Source organism: Filicampus tigris, chromosome 14 (genome assembly GCF_054856515.1).
Source record: "Filicampus tigris isolate MCC_2025a chromosome 14, RoL_Ftig_1.0, whole genome shotgun sequence".
In the NCBI taxonomy this organism is placed as follows: domain Eukaryota; kingdom Metazoa; phylum Chordata; class Actinopteri; order Syngnathiformes; family Syngnathidae; genus Filicampus; species Filicampus tigris.
Window position 1 is genome coordinate 19,556,753 of NC_141230.1, and position 17,557 is coordinate 19,574,309.

Sequence of the window (17,557 nt, forward strand, 5' to 3'; positions counted from 1 at the left end):
AAAGTGGATAGAACAGGGTTTCACGTCCTCAAATGTTTTAACCCCCCAGCTCGACAAATGTCACATACAGAAGCGAGACATCCTGGCCCGTCCCCCCCTCCTCCTCCTCCCCCTCGATAACATTCGAGGCTTACCTTGGATTTTTATTGTTGAGACTTAGTGCAATTTCATTCACAGCATTTAAGTGGGACATGACCATGTTGAAGCCGTACTGGAAAAGGAAACACCGACAAGAAAGACATCATTAACGGCTCAAGTTCACAATATGATATTGGGCTGATTTTCAAACGACGGTATCACAACACAGATTCTGCATTTTTTTTTTTTTTTTTTTTTTTTTTTTGTGAGGTAAATCATTTCAAAATGTTTTTCCACCATTAATGTGACCGGTAACCTATGCAACTCAATTGGATAGAATCTTAATAAAATAATAATCTTTTGTAAAAGTGAACGTAAAAACCACTAAGTGGGGATGAGGTTGTGTTCAGGATTCACCAAACACGCTCAAAATTCCAAGTATTAGGACAAAAACTTGAGAAGAAAGCAAAAACGGTCAGGAAAAGTCTACACATAATGATATGTAACCAAGCAAAATTAACAAAAAAAAAAAAAAAAAAATCGTATTGTTGGGCGTAATGGGAAAACTCCTTTTACGTTAAAAAGCTGGCATTTAAGTGCAAAACGACATCAACGCGCGGCAGCAGCATGATCCATACCCGACATTGACCGCTGACTGTGTCTTGCAATGTCAACATTTGGCCACAGCCCCGAGAGATAAGCTGACAGTGTGACTAGCATGACTGACCTGGTAGTTCATGATGGCACGCAGGCACATGATGCAGACGTGGACGTCGTCCTTCTTGCACACCAGCCTGGAGTTCTTCAGCGTCCTCCGGCTGGGCAAAGTGTTACAACTGGAAGTGACATTTAAAAAAATAAAAGATAAAAAATAAGATGGAAAAAAAGTTGGCTTGAGAAGTTGCTACTATTGTGGGGATGAGGCAGAAAACAGGTCCGCCTCCCATGGACTAATACAAAAGCCATGTAATGTATGGCCTAGCCAGGGGCTGACTTTTATCGCTCTTAATTTGATGTCTTTCACGGCAATGTCAATAAAACAACCCCCCCGCCCCCCAGCTCATTTGCGCGCGGGCAAAAGGCGCGAGTTTTTTCTCCCAGTAAAGGGCAATTGTTTCTTTTCGGACTCAACTCGCAAGGTTCAATTACCAGCCTGGAAAAATGTATCCTCAGGCTATTAATGACAGACGCGCCAGTTCATGTCGGCAGGAGGCGTGGCCGCTCCTTTTGAGAATCACAGTCGCAATTGGAGGACAGGAAAAATGTCTCAGGAAAAAAATCTAAGTTGGTGAATATTCCTCATGTAATGAATAGCAGAACCTTTTGCGGTGCCACAATTATACAAAAAGAAATCAACTTTTTTTGTTTTTTTTCTTTTTCCCCTTCACCAGATTGCTCAACATCTAAGCGTGACACAACGTGATTGAAATGCGCAGACCAAAATGTTTTCATCTCAAAATCAGAATTACGATAAAGGATTGCGTAACACCGCCAAAGAGTAATTCCGTCAACTCGCTTGGACTTGTTTGGAGCCACCCACACAAACGTAACACATCAAGCCATTTCGAGGATAGAGCAGAGTGAACATAAGACATCGATAAAAGGTGGGCGGAAACAACTGGCGCAGCTTAATTCGGGAATTTGAAATGAGAATACAATAACTTCCTATTTCAGTTGGCAAGGGAAGTGAAGAACATGCTCCATGCCTAACATTTTTTTTTTTTTGCCCCTGTTTGCAGCTCTAACGGCTTCCTACACATTTTGGCATACGTCCGTGGGAATTTATGCCCGTTCATACTGAGCCCATGTTGAAAGCACACTAAAAAATGGAACATAAATGACAAAAAGCTATTCTGAACTATTCACGTAAACAATTAGAGCTCTGGGAAATGATCTTTACACTCCAATGAGATAACGTCCGAATATGATAAGAGTGAGAATCGTTCAGCATACATCTAAAATCAATACAGCGCATCACTGCAACGTCGATGCTATAGTTTCGTTAGCGCATCTGTGGCATTTTGCATTGTGTGTTAGCATTTAGCTAGCACACCTTCGCCAGATAGTTATGTCGTGTTTGGTTTATGTTTACTTGCTATGTTTTATGTTTAGCTTTCTAGTAAACGTCAACTGGGAGTGGCAATAACTTTTTGGAAGAATTTCCTCGATCGGCCAAACTAGTGCTTGTTGTGAGGTTTGCTACCGCCATCTAGCGCTTGCGACTCATAAACGTTAAATTTGCCTCATATCATTTCAACCGCCGTGAAGACTGAATAAAGGCGTGGCAAATAAGACAAATAAATAATGACAAAAGGCGTGACAAATAAATAATGACAAGACAAATAAGGGGCGGCAGTGAGTCCAAGTTTCAAATCTCCTCCACCAGTTAGCGACCGCTAGCAAGCACCAGCTTGGCCTGGTCCAGCTTTTGCCAGTGGAAAAGCGTCGATACTTTTTGCCAGTAGCAAAGCGGCGATACTGGGTAAAGCTCTGGCCAAACCTAGACGGACGGTACCATGCAGTGGATAAGGTACATTTGTGTTCTGTCCTCTCACTTTACCATATCTTCACGAGCGTATCTTGTCCATTGATGAGACGTGGACAAGAGTACAAATTTAAAGGATTTCTGGAGGGAATTCTAAAGATTTCTATAGCAAGGTAACATCACACACTACAGCTTCATCTAGAGACTATATACACAAAGTATAGATCTAGTGCTCGTGTTGCTAACTAGCTACATTGAGGCAGGGCGTACCGTCTTATTTGAGAACACTTTGGACAGTTGAGTGAGCTTGGTGACCTTCAGGGTAGCAGTTTGAAGCAAAAAGAAATGATTTGAGGCATTGTTTTGGGCATTTTCACATTCCATACAGAACATCACGGCCGTTAGCGAGGCTAGCTTGTGTCTAGCGCTCAGCTCCTACAGCCTAGGGCCTTTGCACGGAAACTGCGGCGGATGGCATTCGGGGGAGCCACAGAGGGAGGCACACAGGCACGGAGGCAGGAACAATAGCGGCGGGAAAACCTATTTGCTCCGAAGAGAGCGCAGGGAGGAGAGGCCGGCAGTACAAATAATTCACATCCGCGACACGGACAGCGCTAGCAGGCCGGCATGAGAACAATGAGCCAAGGGTTGTGTGTATTTGCCAATGTCTTCGGATGGATCGGGGGGGAGTGAGGGGGGGGGGGGGGTTTGTTGGGAGTAGGCAGAAGTTTGGACCTGCCTGCTGTCGAAGACGGGCAGACACAAGAGTAGACTACGAAGGACAGAACACAAGACAGTCAGCCTCATTTAGAGCGCCGCTCCGATCTGGTTTCGAAAGTAGCAATATGGACACCGGATGAATCCATTTGTGAATCAAACCAGGATGCTAGCACGTCAACGTTTATTGACAACGTTTACAGTAGAACAACACAAAGGGAAGAAAAAAAATCATGTCAGTCGGCGCAAACAATGTGATACGGTTAAAAATGGTAAATGTGATCATGCGCATGTGATTCTCTGCCTCAATGGAACTCCTTGTGCGCGTTCAAGTTAACCCTTCAAAGTCATGGATTAGAGGTCACACAAGTCAATGTGCACACTGTGCTGACAACATCAATGGAACCACAGGGAGGATTAGAGAATATATTAGCATGGGTTTACGAATTACCTACCACCAAACACTCCAGCCTTAAAATGTACGCTTTGGTGCACGAAAAAAAAAAAAAAAAAAAAACTCCCAACATTCTCTTATTCTATCACGAGATGAATAATCAGTGTTAGTAACGGGTCAAAGCAAGTGTTATGCAAACGTGTCTTAAGCCATTTAAAGTCACTTCCAGCCCACATGGCGAGGCTTCAAGAAAACGTGTCAAAAGGTTGCAAATACCGTAGCGTTGAGTGCCGGCCCGCCCGGGTGATGCCGTTCCCGCTGAGGGGCGACGACAGCGTGCCGCCTCCGTGCAGGTCCTCGATGGAGCGACTCCAAGGTTTGGACTTGTCCAGCAGCGCCTCGGCGCCGTTTTCCACAGAGTCGCCATCGAACCTGTCGCATCATGGAATACCAATGTGAGACTATCACAGCTGAATGTACGTAATACCAGCGATGGCTTGAGATACGAGTTTCCTTAGACATAAAACTTGAAGATAATCATTCATTGATCGCAGGAGACAAAAACGTATGGTTGCAGCAGTACAGGTTAAAGCAACACTCTTCACCATATAAAGATGGATTCAAAATAGGTGATGAAGCGGCATGTGAGTTTTTTTTTTTTTTTTTTTAAATAATTCTACGGTCATATATATAAATAGTCGCTGGAACCCTCATATGTCCAAATTAGAGATAGAGCGATATGCTTTTTTCAGGGGCGATACTGATACCGATTATTAGTAGTCAAGGAGGCCGATAGCCGGTATTCATTTTCAGTAAAAAGGAAAATATTGGCATCAAAATCGTAGGGAAAATTTACTCTTAACTTTGTTGCAACGTCTTTAAGCATGTTTAATTTTTTTTTATTATTATTACAAGATTTTTTTACATCTGTGTTATAAAATTCTAACAAAACGTTCAGGGAGCGCCCAGGGTTGTCAGCATGTCTTAAAAAGTTCAATGAAAACTTAAACAATAGCTCCATGTCACTCTACCAGTTAAATGAAGTCCTCCAAATTTAAAAATGACAGAAATGTTAAATTGCCATATATTTGTTTTGATTTCCACAGTTTTAAATTGATTTATTATCGGCCATCAGATTTGTAAAAAAGGCCGATGCCGATATTTGTCAAAAAGTCAAATATCGGTGACGATAATCGGTCTATCTTGAGTCCAAATAGAGTCATTTTCAAATGTAGAGGTGCAACGATTAATTGATCATTATTATTGATTACTATACTTGATTATTAATCGGTAATTCGTCTTCTCAACATTTTATAAAATGTATTATTAGTTAATAATAATACATTTGCATTTTTTGAACTTATTACATTAGCTTTTGAACATGATATTGTTCAAAATGGTTAAAAAAAAAAAAAAAAATCCACAAGTACAGGCATGGTTTCCAGTCTGCACTCTCATTGTAAGTGCCAACCTGGGAGAGCTGTTGAATTCCACCAGACATTTTATTCGAACACATCAGCAGCAAGATTTGACTTACGAACATGTATACAAAGCATTTCATCGACAACATTCTTGACTTTGTTGCACTTGGCGAAAAAGAGGAGTTTAGGACTGACAGAATGTAGGCTTTCGGGTTTTCATTCTACTGCGATGCCGGCTGAGGCTAAACAAACATTCGTAACGTGGACATCGTATAATAACATATGGTGAAGTGGGGTGCTTGAATTAATCACTTAAGTGCAGGGTTCTTAGAACAAGGGACCTTGTGACTGACTGACTAATAATCCCGCCATCAATCTTTTGGAAAAGACGCTAAAGGGCCCGAGTGACTTTTGGAGCTAGCATGCAGCAGTGCGGGCTGCGCGGGGACGCTTCAGCGACTCTGCAGAATGGCAGCATTGTCTTGTTGTCACTTGTGCATCTAGTAGAGCATTGAGGCGGCAGAGGGAATGGGCTGGAAGTGACTTACGTGACAGCGTACTGTGCGAAGGAAAGATATTCCACCAGCACGTCCAGGCCTTTGTTTTCTTCATTGAGGAACTCCCTCACCCACCTGCAAACAGCAGAAAAAGAAACATTTGGAAAAGTGAAACTTGACGTAAACAACTACCAAAATCGATTTCAATGAAACTTTGTGGAGCTTTGACGCAATGAAATAACGGTTTCTCTTAAATGAATTTTACTAGCATGGTCGAGATTGGTTTCCACACTTGCGTTTCAATTTATTAGCGTTATTAGAGTTTTAATATCTGAACTGCTGTGTATTTTTTTTTTTTATTTAGTCTTATCGACAAATGATTTTTTATAAAGAATTCGCATCAAGTATTAGTGTCGAGGGACTTTACAGAGGTTAAAGTCAAAATTTTTATATCGTAACAACGCAAAATAGATGTCACCCCCGCCCCTGAAACGCCGTCTTCCTTTGACAGCAAACTAGTCGAGCCCAAATCAACAAATGCCGCCAGTTCAATTTTGCTTCAATTGCTTAGACTAATCGATGATTGTGCGCTTTACCTAATGGCAAGGGATGATAAACAACACTTGTAATTTAGCTTTGGTAACCAGAAGTGAAAAAAAAAAAAAAAAGATCAGCGGTCCATTCACATAGAGGCAAGTCAAGTTTAAGCCACTTTCAGGACTGCACTTTTTTTTTTTTTTTTTTTTTTAATTCATTCTTTAAAATGTTTTCCGGCCACCATATTGAAACAGAATCTTTATTCATTCCAGACCTCTTAAGGTGTTTCCCTGACAGGCCCAATTGTTTGGTAATGAGCGAAATTTGCAGGGTATAAACATAATGGCACCCAGGCATGCTCATTGGACGTGCACTAAAGTCCCCTGGCTGTGTCCTTATGAGCCCTCCTGCAGTGTTACTGTGTGGACGCTGGGGAGAGGGTCCAGTAAAGCGGTGCCTGGTAGGGTTGCCGGGGGAGAAAAAAAAAAAAAAAAAAAAACAGCGTCGGGAGGTGTAGTCTTGTTGTGCCACATGGTAATCATTACCGCAGGACAAGTCACAATCCTCCCATTCACCACATGTTTGTGAGCACGACACAACATGCGAGGAGCGTAAGCGACAATCTGCCATTATACGCAGCCTCCCCGCCACGTACATTTCACCTCCGAACACAAGCTGTAATTATTCACCGTCTGAGGGGGTGACATCTTGCCCCCTCGCCACCGCCAGCACCCCCCCACCCTTCTGCCCCGCTCCCATTATGCTAATGCTCCATTGTCTAGATTAAGACGATTACTGATGTAATCTAGTTTACTGGCATAAGGTCTTGGGACAATTAAATTAATCTGTGTAAACAATTCCTGGACTGTATTGACAGGCAGAAGTAATTCCCGATGGTTTATTCCGAGGTCTGGTTAGTAAACTTCCACCATGGAAGTGTGCACTCCTCAAAACAGTTAAAAATAACACAATTTGGGGTCCAAAATTGACCGATCCTCAATTTGGGTCAATTTGACCCAACTTTGGTATTTTGGGACAAAACAACCCTCCAAAAAATGGGCTGTGTTTGCACAAAACAATGCAAGAAAGAGGGTCAAATTGACCCAATCTGTCCATTTTTGACCCAAAATGGTGTTTATTTTGTTTTTAGAGTTTGCTCTCAGAAACAAGAACTGATGTGAGTGTGATAGTAAATTTAACAATATGTGCCAAAATTGGATGTGTTCTCTTCATGAGTCAAAAAAAAAAAAAAAAAAAAGTTTGAATAGACCATGTTTTTAGTGTGGTGTACCCCAGGGCCAGCTCGGAATGTGCTTGTTAGCGGTATCAAGGTATGAATTTTAAAAATCATGTTCTCAAAAACTAAACGTTTTTTGAAACGTCACTATAAACAAACGACGTGACCCCCCTCCCGCTCCTGTTACAGGTGCCGGCAGTCAGAGCCCTACGACTTTTTGCTTGCTGGAAAAGTTATTTTGAGAATTTTTCAGGTACCGCAGCTTGGTAGAGGAGGCACGACTTCAAATACGGTATCCCGTTTACCAGAGCGGCATCCCAACACGCTTCCGCAAATTCAAGATAACATCAAACACGTTCAATTATTATAACGCCGTCGTGAAATTGTGTTTGCAACCAGCCGCTAGCGTTAGCATGTCTACAATTGATGAAATGAATACGATAGCCTTGCTATCAAGGCAGATGAGTCCATTTATTCACAATTATGTAACGACCACGGCAAAGTTACTGTGACATGATTGAGGCATTCATTTAAAAAAAAAAAAAAATCAACTTGTGTTTTCCCCTCATCTACTTTTTCTGCATTCATTGTTGTGTTTGGTCGCGTCCTGCGTCCACTCACCCTATATGATTGGTCCGCAATGAAATTTCCAGTTCTCTCAGGACTTGGGTGGACTCCTGAACTCTTCGGCGGAATTTCTAAGAAACAAGAAGGATTAGTTAATATTTTATAAAGCCATGCTCGCTCTGCAAATCAATTCATAGCGCAGGGACGTTTGTGGCTAGCCGGAATATTCCGAAGGGAGGATAGCAGCAGGCAGTTGGTGGACGTACACTGAGAAAGCGAGGATTGGGTTCCCCACAATTTTATTTTATCTTTCAGCCGCCAGTAACCACTGTGCAGTAAACTAAACGGGGGAGCTGACTCACTGGAAACTGTGAATACGTACGCCTTGCATGTGATCTTATTTAGCCGCGGGAGGTTTTTAAATAGCACTAAACTGTCCTGGCAGTTCGATGAAATTTAGTAACACAACTGGTTAAAAAAGCGAGCAGGGTGGTGTTGGGAAAGACGGGAACGAGCGGTCGGGACCTTTGGCTGTCACGCAACTCGAAGAACAAATCTTGTCGTGGTAAAACGTGTCGGAGGAAGCGTGATTGTGTGATGAAGACAATTCTCATCATTAGCACGGCGGGAAGGAAAAAAAGTGTCAATTTTGTAACTTGAGATGGCACCACAAGAAGTTACGTTTCAATTATGAAATATCTTTTTTTCTTTATTTGAAAGAAAGACAAAAAGGAAATTATATAGCGGATTAGTTCATGGTTAAATAATCTGATCTGCTTCCAGCTGCTCAAATATGCAGATCATTGCACAAATAAAGTTAAGGCAAGTATTTGAATCAATATTTGCTCCTAAAACTGTCTGGTGCTTATTCTAATTTGGATTACCGCCTGATTTGGGATAAGACCATGACAGACAAACAAAAAATTGCTAAGAATGTTTGAAGGGCAAGGGAGGGAAAACATTCAAGGGCGAAGTATTTTGCGTTGTTTTGGTTACAAGGTTACTTTCTGTCCCGGGAAGAATGCCGTATTACGCAAGGAGAAATGGACTCGGGGTTTCATGCCATCCAAAATGGTGCGACGAGAAAACATTTCCTAATCAAGTGGCCGTCAAGCGAAAATAGCAGAGAGGCAACAGCTCCACGGAAGTTGCGCGGACCAGAGATCCGTTCCCACCCTGCGTCTTCGGGCTTGGGCGGTGTGCGTTTGGCACATGAGCAGATGAGAAACTGTGTGTTTTTATTAGGGAGGAGCCCTTTTGTGTGGAAAGCACATTTCGGGGTACTGTGCAGGGCTCCCAGAGGCGGCGCTCCCCCTCTCCTCCAGGCAACCGCCGCGCACTCCACATAAGTGCAACCAGCTGCGAGGAGGAGGAGGAGGAGGAGGAGGAGGAGGAGGAGAGGCAAGAGGAGAGAGGAGCAGCGAAAGTGTACAAGAGGAGAATTTGGAGATGTTGGAAACATATCAATGGCTGATACATTCTTGAGGACTGGTTGGATGGGAGCTCAAGCTCCTTGGGCGCCCATTGGCTGGGAGCTGCCCCGAGGAATGCACCGGAGCCTGCCTATACACAAAGTTGAGGCAATGACCTCCAGCTCTCTCGCTGCCGCACAAAGTGGCAATTGTTTGAGTTGGAAGAAAAGGGGGACGGCGCAGGAATGTAAAAAGAAGCCCCATAACTCTTTCTCTCTTCCTCTGGTGCCTCTTTTTGTCTCCTTCCCTCACTCTTTCTACCAACCTCTTGTTTTTTTTTTTGTTTTGTTTTTTTTTTTTTACTCCTCTCGCATGTCGCATTTCTCTCCTCAGGCCCCCCTCTCCTTGGCGATGCTCACTTTACTCTCCAAATTAACAGCTGTGTGTCCTTGGGGGCTCTTGACCGAGGGACAAAAACACGCGGTTGTCAATTCTGTTAACTGTTCAAACGAAACGACACGTGATAAACAAAACTATCTCCTGGGAGCCCAAAGAACGGGTTTGTCAACAAGCCACACGCTGTATGTCGCACATACACTAACAGCCTGTTGTGATAAGGCAACACTCCCATCACCCGAGTGTACTTTTCGACGTTTGGCTTTTGAAATTCCTTTAAAGTGGAAGTCAACGCAAACATTTGTTTCCCCAAGAATAGGTTCTATGCAAGCCCGCCAGTTGAAACAGTGCATTCTGATAAAAATATTGCGTTTGTGGAATAAGTGTTAATCCACTCGTTTTTAGCCATCTCTGGGGGCGGCCATTTTGTCACTTCTGTCGAATGAAAATAACATCATAACTGCTCACAACGACCAATCGCGGCCGACCTGTTTTCTGTTGCTGAGCCATGATTGGTCGTTACCTGAGCCCTGAGCATCTGTGATGTCATTTTCAGTCGGCAGAAGTGACAAAATGGCCGCCCCCTGAGATGGACAAAAACGGGTGGATTTTGCTGCATAACTCATATTCCACAAACGCAACATTCTGGTCAAAATATTGCGTTTGTGGAATAAGTGTTAAACCACTCGTTTTTAGCCATCTCTGGGGGCGGCCATTTTGTCTTCTGTCGACTGAAAATGACATCATAACTGCTCACATGGACCAATCGCGGCTCAGATTCAGAAAACAGGTCAGCCGTGATTGGTCCTTGTGAGCAGTTGTGATGTCATTTTCGGTCGACAGAAGACAAAATGGCCGCCCCCAGAGATGGCTAAAAACGAGTGCATTAGGTTTTGGTGCTATCTGTGCACAGCTGGAGAGACATCCTGGACGAGATAGAACGTTTCATGGGGGAAGTGGAAAGCTGTGTCTGTGCGACACGGCAATGGGACAACACATGATTATTTGGCAAGGCTGTCTCACCTTTCTTGTGACTGCCGGGTCAAGATAACTCCTCAGCTTTTGGATGTATGTGTGTGGGGGGTTTTTCACTTGGAATCGCTCCTGTCAAAAAGAGGAAGCAAAAAGAGTCAGAGGAGGGAAAAGGTTTTGAGCAGAAACCCCTCCTATGCAAGTTTGTCGACAATGTATAATAAATAAGCTGTTGTTGAAGCCAACCGGCTGGCAGTGGAGCTTGCCTGTGCTTCGGTGGACACAAATGTTGTAACCATCCCTGCGCATAAATGCAAAACTTGACATATTGATTAATGAGTGACGCTGTTTTTCTTGGAAAAAAAAAAAAATCACAGCCTTCACTTGCGTAACTTCTCCGGCTAATATTTCCTTTCCGGCCCAGGCCAGACTATAGCCGCGTTTCAAACGACTCCCCAGGGCGTTTGTAACTGCAACCGTAACTGTCTGTTGACGCTTGAAATCAGACCAGATCATTCCCCCCCATTTTTTAAAGCTAGTACAAGAATGTCATGTATCAGACGCGCCTAGCTGCTGTCGACGAAAGCAGCTAAGGGCTAACTTGACCGAGGTGCACTGAAAAGGTAGGTAAGCTGGACAAGGTTAAGCCATCGCCCAAAATTTAGCTAGACGCTGTAAATAGCAAAAGATTAGTGCTAATTCAGATCAACGGGATTATTACCATTATTAGCAACTTGTGCTCTACTTTGTTTGGCAAAAATCCTCGTGCACCTTTGACATTTGAAGTATTTACAACTTTGTGGAGAATGATATTCACGTTAACGACCATTTCATTTGAGGACAATGGTCACACTATTCACATGGCTGCAAACAGACGAAACTCAAAACGGCTCCCGTTCATCTCGTCTGACTGACATCAAAACAGGGGATGGCATTTGATCGCAAACGCTTGTTTGTGATGAAAAACTCAAACTTCAATAATACATTAAATAAATAACTGAAATGTTTAAAGCTAACCATGTGAATAGTTGGTTAGCTTAAACCTATGTGAATGTACATTTTTAGCACAAGGTCACTCAAGTGATGACTCTTGCCGCTATCATTATTTTATCTTGGACGCGTTAATATTTATGGGCTGTGCCTGCATTTGCAAGGTCTGTTGTTCAGAGTGTCGAACCTGTCATCTGCAATCCTTGGGCTCCCCCAGGCAATGTTGCTATGGTAACTAAGAGAGAACCCCGTAGCTTTGACACAGGAAAGTACTCAGTCGGTTGTGGGCAAAGTAAGTCAGGACAGTGATCACCAAAAAAAAAAAAAAAAAATGATCTGGTTATGGGGCGCATTCTGATGGAAAAAGTTTGGATATTATTTATCTTGGGACTAATTTTCGGTATCACAAAACCTGGCATTTGAAGTGGGGATGTGGAGACTTTTTAAGGTGGCTAATTGGGTTAAGACAACTATTCATAGGATGGATGGATGCTTGCAAAAACTGCACTCCAGACCATAAAAATGAGTCCTGGTGTTTTGGCGTGATGTCTTGACTGTAAAAAAAAAAAAAAAAAAGGATCTCTGACTTCCACTCAGCCACCCAGTGGGCTCCGTGGCAGCGTTCCCTTCAGGGTCAGTGGCTAGCTGTACACTCGGGGTGGGTGGCGGTCCTCATCTCTTATCCGATTTTCTCTTCTGCTCGGGAAGGCAGAAAACTCTCGTCACGGAGGCTGCGGGCTGAGTGCAGCGTCGAGAACACAAGTGAGTGCTCCCATGTTATTTTCCACACGCAGCGCTGACGCAAATAACAGGCCGGGCTATTTAACTGGCTAACTGATGCGAACGCCCCGCTGAGCCACTTAAGCCACTTGAAGCCAGGCCAGTGTGTCAAGACAGAGAAAGACTTAGGGGCCTGATTTACGAAAGGTTTGCGTGTGTAAAAATGGGCGCCAACGTGATTGATCACGCAAACAGATGATTTGCCAATTACCACCGTAGCGCAGGCAAAAAAAAAAAGAGGCGGTTGGAAAAAACATTTTTTGAAATGCCAGAAACAAAAACTATCACTATGTATCAGCTGGCCTTTCCCAACGCAGTTTTGCTGTCTGAAGTTTCAAACCCACTGTTACGTAGGATGGGCGGATAGCTGATTGCCACACACACTCTGTATTCGTTAAATCAGATTTCAAAAAAAGTCTTTTACGTGGCAGCTTCTCCAATCCATTTCTTTCCGATAACTCAGTTGTGTTTCTTTGTCTCTTCCAGTAACACATCCAATTCCATCGCTTTCAACTTCACTGTGTGAACGGCTGTCTTTCATTTATGTATACGATGTTTCGAACTTCGAAGGCCCTTTTCTCAAACGCCACCAGTTCATTAGAGAAATATCGTCAATCAAATCCACATCCTTCGTCCTCTTGAGTCCACAAAGTGCTTTGTTGTCGTTCCGAAAGTGAAGGTCATTCTCTCTCCAGAGCTCCGGGAGGCTTGGCCTGTTCTTTGTCAAGCGCTTGGCAGCCGTAGCGCTGCGTTGAAAGGTGGGCTCGGTAGGTGTGCTAAGCGCTGCAATAACTGTCTCCTTGTGCCCTACTCCTGTCGCTTAGGGTAACCAAACACCTTCGCAGTACTACACCGCCTGCAAACTACAATCACAATAACGTTGTTGATTTAATAAGTGCCATTCAGAACTGGGCATTATTATCTTTCTGAATGTAGAGATTTTACGCCGCTTTTATATTGGATGGGATTAGAAGGTGCAGGTGTGCCTAATATTGTGGCTAGTAAGTGTCAACCCCAATGTGAGCAGTAAAATGACACCATGACATCGCCTCATGCAACCCACCTGATCGCAGATGAGCTCCCACTTCTTCTCGTTGTCGTATTGCCGCAACAGGCGAGCTTTGTCCGGCGGGAGATTCATCGAGTTCTGAGAGAGAGAGAGAGAGAGAAGAATGTCAGCGTTAATTGGCCGCGGCTGACGAAATATCATCTCGTCACATCGCAGGAGTGCAGTCAAAAGCCGATGAGCCAGATCGACAATGGGGGGGCACACGCAGAGAAAAAGTAAGTCAACTGACTTTTATCATTTGTGTAAAAGCAGAATATTTTGCCGGATCTCGTTAAGATTGTGCGGAAGGACCTGATCTCGTGGCCCCCAGCGAGTGCATGCGAGAGGTACTGCAAACAAGTTTATTGCTGGCGATAAATCAATAAAACAATGAAGTCGCAGCAATAAACTTCAATACTGTAACCTCTGGTTGTGTTTGTTGCTTCTCATTAGCCAAATCCAAGAAACATTGTGCTGAAATCTATTTTTTTTTCCATAAAACTCTGCTCACTCAGACGTGCCCCCCCCCTTCCCCCGAAGAGTAGTAACCAGGGTCTGATTAGTATAATCCCTTTCTGTCAAGAATATGTCTCCATGTCATGTGCTTCTGTTGAATCCATCAGAACAGTCACCAATGACAAAATAATCTCTCCCTCATGAAAGAGCGCTGACTAAAGTGTATAAATTCTCCAAATAAGAACTGATAACTTTAGAAAGAGGGATTCATATCCTGTCAGCTTTCTCCTGATAGCAGTTTAGGAGGAATGGCTATTTTATGATTTCCAAGTGACTTTGTGAATGGGAGAATGAATCTAATCTGATCCATGTGTTGGTCATCAATCCGTGTCTGAAAAATCAGGTCAAAACACATTCAAAGGTTTTTATTTTACTTCCCGTCGTCAACATCTGCTTTATGTCGGAGCACCTTTTGCCGTTTTGGTACTTTGAGGCCTACGCGTGACTCATTACTCCAATGACTAGAATTGTACTTTCTGGATTATGTTTCGTGTACGTAGATAAACAATTTTGAGAGCAGTCACACCTAAAGTTTGCCTTTTTTTGGTGGGGTTTGTAAACTTGGTCATTTTCCCCAAGGTTTCTACTTTCTACTGCACTGTAGCGTTTTCAGTATTGCAATTGAAAATCTACCCGTACATCCAATGACTTTCTAAACCAAGTATCCTCATTAGGGTAACAAGATACATTCAAAACAACCGTCGCTGCATACAAAGTGTTGTCCATGGAGTAAAACTCAGACATACAAAAACAGTTAAAACAACAAATAACAAAAATAGTATAAACTCCAGAAAACACTAAAACAATGCACAAAGTCGCACGCTGAGTCAAAAGCCAGAGAATAAAAATGTGTTTTAAGACAAGTTTTGAAGATGGGATGAAAAAGAGGCTTGCCTAAGGTTTAGCGGAAGGTCATCCAAAGGGAGGGACCGGCAACAGAAAAATCTCAATCCCCTCTGAGCCTCCGGGCAGGTGCGTAAGGGTAGAGAGGTCAATTTAAAAATGGAAATAAAATGAACTCTAAAATGTACAGGGAGACAGTTAAGGGAGGCCAGAATTAGAGTTATAAGCTAACAAACAGCAGCATTTTGGAGCAACTGGAGACACTTGAGGGAGGGCAGCCTGACTCCAAATGAAGTTTATGAAAGTAATCTAGTCGAGATGTAACGAAGACAAGGAAAGGAGAGGCTTTACCTTGGCTTAAGCTAGAAAACAGTGACGCGGTTTGACTTTTTAATTGAGTGCTATGGTAACACTCTATTAAGAATAAATCCTGTTGGCTTGTTTACATGGTTAATGCTAGCTTAATGGTGCTAGCGCTGCCATATTGTTCGGGCATGGCTTTGGTCATACATTGTTAATGCTAGCTTAATAGTGCTAGCGCTGCCATATTGTTCGGGCATGGCTTTGGTCAGACTCAAGGGGTGGGATGGATTCGTGAAGTGAGGCTACATTCAAATCCAGCAAGCAGTTTTGAAACTGCAAACTCCCCCTTTGATGTCCTAAACTTGAAATTCTATCCGCTCTCAAATACTAAGTCTCGGGGAGCTAGCGATGAAAACAATAAAATGTAAGTGGTTTGGTTTTGTTTCTTGAAAATATTTTCCACTGTTTTCCCGCCCGCCCTGATTGGACAGTCCGGATCATCTATCAGTGTTGACTCTCCATTTTCCTCTCCACGGATTTTCCAGCTGAGCTCTCCAGGGGTGTAAAGGGGAAGATAGATGTTGAATACCCTCCGACGAAGTCTATTTTCATGAATGAGTAATGCAGAGTCAGGTGATGAGCGAGCGTTGTCCAGCCTGCAGCTGGCTTCAGAGTACCTCAAATATTTTATTCGTCAGTGTTGTGCATTATTGCCTGGCCTACATGGACATGTAATTTAATAATAGTGCATTTGTAACACACAATTGGACAACTGCCAGATTGTAAAGATCCTTGTGACTGCTTATAGCGACTAATAATAAAAGCTCTTTTCTATTCTTACAACTGAACTGAAGGCAGAGGGTTGAAACTAACAGCCATCTTCAGTATAAAGAAAGGTTTCAGTTCGCTCCAGTCTCCCCTGCAGGAATGACCAGCAAATGTAATTAGTATTCAGCAGATGCTGCGAAGGAACAGATTGCCGCCGGACTCAATGCTGGGAAATCAGGCGGAGTGGCCGAGTATCTACCTAGTTCCAAGCTTCATGTCCCATAACAATTCCACTGATGTTTATATTTGTCAACTGGGAAACAAATTTACAGCCACGATATATATCAAGTGTGTTTTTCAACAGGTCAGCGTGGCAGAGGGTCTCGCCCGGCTTGTTTGCAAAATTAAAGTTTGTAAGCCGCTGTAATAATTACCAGCGGCGTTGCGTCACTTTGGATTTGAGATCAGCACAGCTTTTGGTAGAATATAAAGAGAAGGCTGTGAATCTCTGCTTGTCACATTGATTATGAGAGAGAAATGCCAACTTGGGGGAAGTTGGACAACTTTATCCATCCCCCAATGGAAAAGAATAGATATTGGTTAGGTATAAACAAGAGTTTGTAGTAGGGCTGCACGATATTGGAAAAACATGCGATATGGTTGTTGAACATAGCGATATCGATATTGCGATATTTAACACGGTCCTAAAGAAATGATTTTTTTATTAGCCAGGTCAATATATTCTTAGCGAATTAATTGACTTTTGGGTGGTAAACATTAAGTTTGCGTCTGACTGGTCAAATTCAGATAAAAGCATACGATTCCATAAGAAAATTATTGCATGTCATTTCGATATTTTTTCGATATATTGTGCAGCCCTAGTTGGTATTATGTGTGTGTTGTTGTCATGAGGAAAGATGACGTAGTTCATGGAGTGAACGAAAAATGCTGTGTAAAAAAAACCACCGATAAATTCACCTCGAGCCATGCGGTGCATGAGCATTGCCCACAACGCCTTTCTTTCTTCTGTATTTGTAAATTATCATTTTGCCATTAAAAAAGCCTTTTCTCAGAATTGTATTTGTTGCACAAAATAGTTGTTTTCTTCTCTTTTTGGGCAGAAACCGGCCATTTCGGTGAAACTGACTTGTGTACTAATGCTGATTACGCAAGAACAGAAAAAGCTAGAAACAAAATTTTTTTGGGTGAACAAAGAATCTACTCTTTGTTTTGGTAGGTTCGGTGCTTATAATTAGCACAGAACACAATATTCTGTGCGTCTTCAAAGGTCAGTCAAAATGCTCTAAAGCGCCAGTCAATATAGAAGACTGCTTGACTGAAAGACTGAAAACGGATGACAGTGAATGACTCAAAAACCTGAAAGTTTAGCCACAATAAGGTTTGTTTGTTTTTTTTATCCATTTTGTGATGTGCCGGCCTGGGTATAAAAGGGATTTGGGAAATTTTAACCGAGCTGAGGTGTTGAGCACACTTAAATCGTTGCACGTGCACTCAGCTGTGGTCTTCCCGCTTGGTGATGGTCCAAGTCAAGCAAAGAATTACTTGTACCAGTCTACTTCACGTCGTCCAAGCGCT

General features: G+C 42.9%; 1 protein-coding gene across 1 annotated transcript in view; it reads right to left on the reverse strand.

Moving 5' to 3' along the window:
* fmnl2a (formin-like 2a) overlaps window positions 1–17,557 on the reverse strand; it is a 50,760-nt gene that overhangs the window by 18,574 nt on the left and 14,629 nt on the right. Inside the window, exons 3-11 of the mRNA XM_086051093.1 lie at window positions 13,547–13,630; window positions 10,765–10,845; window positions 7,988–8,064; window positions 5,644–5,727; window positions 3,951–4,106; window positions 3,303–3,335; window positions 2,834–2,878; window positions 806–914; window positions 135–211 (exon numbers count right to left, since the gene is read on the reverse strand). Coding sequence (XP_085907219.1) covers window positions 135–211; window positions 806–914; window positions 2,834–2,878; window positions 3,303–3,335; window positions 3,951–4,106; window positions 5,644–5,727; window positions 7,988–8,064; window positions 10,765–10,845; window positions 13,547–13,630 — 746 coding nt within the window. The remainder of the gene's footprint in view (window positions 1–134; window positions 212–805; window positions 915–2,833; window positions 2,879–3,302; window positions 3,336–3,950; window positions 4,107–5,643; window positions 5,728–7,987; window positions 8,065–10,764; window positions 10,846–13,546; window positions 13,631–17,557) is intronic.